General features: G+C 41.2%; 1 protein-coding gene across 1 annotated transcript; it reads left to right on the forward strand.

Annotated features, from left to right (window-relative positions):
* Window positions 1-2,147: 2,147 nt before the first annotated feature.
* Window positions 2,148-3,355, forward strand: LOC137934267 (pectinesterase 2-like). The gene is made up of 2 exons (XM_068778548.1): window positions 2,148-2,568; window positions 2,661-3,355. Exons 1-2 carry the CDS (start codon window positions 2,148-2,150, stop codon window positions 3,353-3,355), a joined length of 1,116 nt encoding a protein of 371 aa, XP_068634649.1.
* Window positions 3,356-5,719: the final 2,364 nt, after the last annotated feature.

The raw sequence follows: 5,719 nt of genomic DNA on the forward strand, positions 1-5,719 counted from the left end.
AGCTTATGTAGATGGTCCATCTTCTTCACCTCCTCGGGTATGAACACCACCGGAATATTATTTGCCACGTCCTTACTGGTGCGGCTGCTCCGACGGGCAAATATGAGGGCAAGCATGTGGTGAGTCTGGTGCCCTACGCGGTCCGAAACGGCGCCAGCTCCACCGTCTTTGGTTAGGCTTTCTTTTGGCTTCCGGGTTTGGGGGTTTCCATCCTCTTCAGGATTCTCTGATGCAAAGCTTTGATGACGTCTGAAATGTGATTTCTGCTACTATGATTCACTTCAATCCTGTAGCTTTCTGAACTCCGGTAGATATAGATTTAAAATCTTAGATTATCTTGACTTTCCTTCCGAAATCCGATCCCAATTTCTACTCCATCCTACGGACCCCCTTGAATCTCTCTGATCTAATCTCTCTTTAGATGTCTCTGTGAATATGAATAATAATGCAAGTTAGTGCATATGAATAATTAATGAACACTTCAAAATTTTGAACCATGCACCTGGATGTCCTCGTGGACGTCAACACTTGCACTTTCACCTTCGGCACCATCTAGGCTTCGTCCACCATCTTTTTACATTAATAAGTGCTTCTAGTTTCACATATAAGAGATTTTGCTTCTAGTTTCACATATAAGAAAAAATCTCGTCTCAGTTTCGAAATTTAGAAAAGACATTAATTTTTTTGTGGAGTTTCATCCAAATTATTCTCATGTGAAGGATACACCAGTCAAAACAATTCTTCGATACCTTAAAGGTACTATAGAGTATAGATTAGTCTTTTCCAAACCCTTCTCCCTGAATATTCTTGACTTTTTCGATGCAGATTGGGGTGGTTGCCTACTAACAAGGTGATCTACCATGGGTCATGCCATGTTCTTAGCATCAAATCTTGTATCTTGGTCTGCCAGAAAACAATCGACCATCTCTCGCTCTACTACTGGAGCCAAATACAGAGCAATGGCTTCCACATGTGCTGAAAGCACTTTGCTTCAATTTCTTCTCAAAGATTTACACATATACTGTACTAAACCTCCATCTCTTCTATATGATAATCTAAGTGCTACTTACTGGGCTCACAATCCTTTTTTTTACTCTCGCAACAAACATATTCCATAGACTATCATTTTGTATGTACTAATTTTTAACATGTAACTACTATCTTTTACACGCACTAAAATAAAATTTGTTTGCAGTAAGCATCAATTACAATTAAATAAGTTTCTGCACATCAGACTCATCAATGACTCGGTATCCAAAGTCGGGTTCTTGTCCAGAAAAAAAAACATCTAATTAATGCATTATATGTAGAAATCAGAGGCTCAAATCCATGGCCTGTTCCATCAAGGGCTTACACGGAACGGAAAAACTCCCAAGGGCTTACACAGTCTGCACTTCCATCAGCTCCGGAACGGAAAAACTCCCAAGGGCTTACACAGTCTGCAGTTCCATCAGCTCCAACAGTGATAGTGCCAGAATCATCAACCGATCAGCTCATTATAAATTCTTACTCTTTATAAATTCCTCTTGGTGCATTATTATTTTTTTATTTTTTTTCCTTCCAGAAAGTTGCTAGCTAGAGCCGACTCAGCCCGTCCGATCCGTCTCAAATCGTCCGAGTCGACTCGTTTTAAAAATGAAACCCAACCTTATGTTTCAATTTTTTTTTTTACCGCGCGCCTGATCTCTTCAACCTCCGAAATGGCCTCGACGACGTCGGCGCATCCAACGCCACCCGGCGCATTCCGACGCACGGTGCCAGGTTGCGAAACGCCGGCCGACGCGCGCAGAGAGCACAGAGCCTGACTCTGTTTTCTCAAAGGAAACGAAAACATGATCAGATTGGAATAAATAAATAATGAATTCATTGGGTTTGGGTGGGTAACAAAGAATGGATTCATTTCCTTTCGATGTTCATCTCTCTGTCTCAAAGAATGGATTCATTTCCTTTCGATGTTCATTTCTCTCTCTCAAAGAATGGATTCATTTCCTTTCGATGTTCATCTCTCTGTCTCTTCTCCTCTTCTCCCTATAAAGGTCCCTTCCATTGATCAATCTGATCTCAGTCTCGGTCACTGTTCATCTCTCTCACTCTTCTACCTATAAAGGTCCCTTCCATTTATCAATCTGATCTCAGTCTCGGCGACAATGACGGTCATAGTTTCCCTTGTCTTTGCTGCCTTTCTGTTACCTTGTACAGTTTTCTCCGAGGAGGTCCATACATTCTCATTTTATGAGGCAAAGAATGGATTTCCGAGTTTGTTGTCGGGTAATGAGACAAGGCTTCTTGAATCACCTTCACCATCTTCTCGCGCGAACCTGGTGGTGGCGCAAGATGGGTCCGGCAACTACAGGACCATCAGGGAAGCTTTGGACGCAGCCGGAATGAGAAGAAGGACCGGGAGGTTTATAATTTACGTAAAGGCTGGGACTTACCAAGAGTATTTGGTAGTTGGTGTTAACCTCAACAATATCATGTTAGTGGGAGATGGCAGAGAGAAGACTATAATCACCGGCAGCAGGAGTGCCGCTAGAGGAGGTCATGGCACTTACGGTTCTGCCACAGTTGGTATGCAATATTCTTACCCCTTTTTTTATTTTCTTTCATTTTCATTCATCAGTTTTCAGTAACAAATTTGAGTAAGGATGGATCATGATCAGGTGTCAACGCAGACGACTTCATCGCTCAGGGAATTACGTTCCGTAACACAGCCGGCCCACAGAATTATCAAGCCGTAGCTTTGCGATCAACCGGTCTTAGAGCGGTCTTCTATCAATGCCGATTCGAAGGATACCAAGATACGTTGTACGCCCACGCTGGCGACCAATTTTACAGGGACTGTGAAATTTACGGCACAGTAGATTTCATCTTTGGTAATGCACCGGTTGTTATTCAAAACTCTATCATCTACGTAAGAAGACCTCTAAGCCACCAGAAGAACACCTTTACAGCTCAAGGGAGGAATGGAGCAAGAGAGAATACTGGCATAATTATTCAAAATTCAAGGATCATGGCAGCTGATGATTTGAGGCCCGTCCTGGGTTCTGTTCAAACTTTCCTTGGGAGACCATGGCAAATGTATTCACGGACTGTTTACATAAATTGTGTTATCGATGACTTGGTGGATCCCGCTGGATGGCTGGAGTGGAATGGAAATTTTGCACTGGCAACTCTCTTCTATGGTGAGTACAGAAATAGTGGAGCCGGAGCTTCGACGGCGAGAAGGGTGAAGTGGCCTGGTTATCATGTCATTACAAGTCCATCTGAGGCTTCTCAGTTTACCATTGAACGCTTCCTAGAAGATGGAGGATCATGGTTGCCGTCGATTGGGGTTCCTTTCACACCTGGCCTCTGAAAAATTAATATGAGTGTCTCATTTGCTTCATTTTCTCTTTTAAGGTTACAGAATTTGACAAGCATCGAGGCATGTATCAGATTCCATATCAACATTCACTTCAAACCATTTTCTTATATAATCGGCTGAGTGAAGCGCTATAAACCTTTGGACGTTCGAAACTTTTCATTCTGCTTCCAGTTGATCCATATCTAAAAAAGAATTGGGGAATGAACTAAAATGGAGTAGAGAGAGATCGTCTCATACGTTCTATCCCCAAAACTTCTATTCAAAAGGCTAAAATCCGAACTGCTACTACTTGCCCATTTGCCAATTGATGCTTCTCAGTCCTCTAGATCCCAATTCTGTCACTTATAATGCTTTGAAGTTTGCACACAGCACACCCTGGTCAATTGCAAAAGGCTCAAGAGCTTTATTTTCATGCCGTCACTGTTATACTTAAACTTTATGATAGTTTTGTTACTGTAAAATAGGGAAATTAACTCCAGCAGAAAAAAAGTGCTTGAAGCAAGTTATCCATATGGGTTATTTGCCTTGTAAACCTAGGTACAATTTTTTTATACGTGAGCTCTGCATGGTAAAGCAATTCTCACAAGCCATTGATATATTTTCCCAAACATTTGAGCTTGGCATTCTTCCTGATTTCTCCACTTATAAATTTATAATCACCTGATTGATGGTTTTAGTTCTGAGAGAAGAGTGGATCAGGCCCTGCATGTGTTTGGTGTCATGGTTAGGACTGGGACCAGCCTTCACTCCACTTCTACCAATCACTGGTCCATACTTTTGTGCGTTGAAGGGAATGATAGGTGTTTCATGTAATTTGTTGGAAAAACAAAATACACTAAGAATAAGGGGAGGAGTAATTTTAAAATTTTCTGGTGATGAATAAGGGAAACATTACCCATCAAACACAACATGCCTAGTGATAAAACCTTTATTTTTTTAGGAGAAGATTCAGCAAGACTGCCGTCGTAGAGTATTTTCGGCAAGATTGAAAGACGATGCCAGCGCAAAACGGCTGAAGAGATGCTGAGTGAGGATGATGGAAACAGCAGCAGAGACCGCTAACGATGCACGCAAAACAGAAACTCTCTACTTCTCTCGCAGCTCCCGTCGGTTCGCCTGGGTAATTACAGGTTACTGCTTGGTCTGGACCTGCTTTCCCGTCTTCAAACAGTCTTGTTCTATCCGCCAACCATGAGACCAAAAAAGGACATATTCCAAATAAGGCATCCTTAGCTATCGTTTTTTGAAATATGTTCATGTTTTGAAAGTAAATTATGTCTCCAGAAAAAAAAGTTCGTTATTTTACCACGATATCTGCCACATAAACTGACACGTCATTAAATAAAAAAATTAAATGTTTTAAAAAAATTAAAATAAAAAATTCAAATACATATCATGCCACGTAAGCCCTCACTTGTATGTTTTTGTCTCAAAAATCTCTCTTCCTCGATCTTTCTCCTCGTGTCTCCTCTTGCCCCCTCTCCTCTAGCCGTTGTCGCTGCTCGCTCTCCTACTGCCGCCGCTCGTTCTCTTGCTGTTGTCGCTCGGCTTCGGCCGCTCCCCTGCTGCCGCTCACTCTCCTGCTATCACAGCTCGACATAGCCTTCAACGCCCCCCCCCCCCCCCCCCCCCCCCCCTCTCAACCGCTCTCTCTTCGTCTCAGCCTCATCTCTCATTATTCTTCTCCGCTCCCCTCTGTTCATCCTCTCACCACCCCTTTCTCAAAAATTGAAAACTATCATTTCATCTCTTCATCGCCCTCTCTCTCAAAATCGAACCCTATAATTTCCTCTCAGAGCCCCCTCTCTTATTACCCTATTATTTCACTCTCTCGCCGCCCCTTCTCTCAAAACCGAAGCCCTACTCACCCTCCACACCCGAATTTGAATTTCAGAAACCGATTTAGCAGGGTGATTTTTTAGGGTTTTTATTAATTGAATCTAATTACTGTGTTTAATTACTGTATTGGTTTTTTTTGTGAATAACAGTGGATTGGGTTTTGTTTCTGAATGGAACGCACTGTTTTCTGATGGATAAATAGTGTTTTATTGCATCGACATTTTTCGATCCTTAATAACGACAGAATCCGATCTGTTGTTCTGTTCAATTTTTTAACCTTCATAGACTTCGATAAACCCTTTTCAATCTGTAGGCACAATTTGCTAAGGGTGGTAATTATAACTAATTATTTATTTTACTATTTTATTCTGTTATAAAAAACTAACATAAATAAAAATATTAATATTTTGTAAATATTTATTAATTTACCCTTTTATTATTTATCCAATAAATTTCATTTTATAAATATTCTTTTCTCCGTATGCAAGTAAAACAATCCTCTCTTTATAAATAGTG

Source organism: Aristolochia californica, unplaced genomic scaffold (assembly GCF_029961685.1).
Source record: "Aristolochia californica isolate CCGP_79_NKW_82.1479 unplaced genomic scaffold, dmAriCali1.0.hap1 SCAF_6, whole genome shotgun sequence".
In the NCBI taxonomy this organism is placed as follows: Eukaryota; Viridiplantae; Streptophyta; class Magnoliopsida; order Piperales; family Aristolochiaceae; genus Aristolochia; species Aristolochia californica.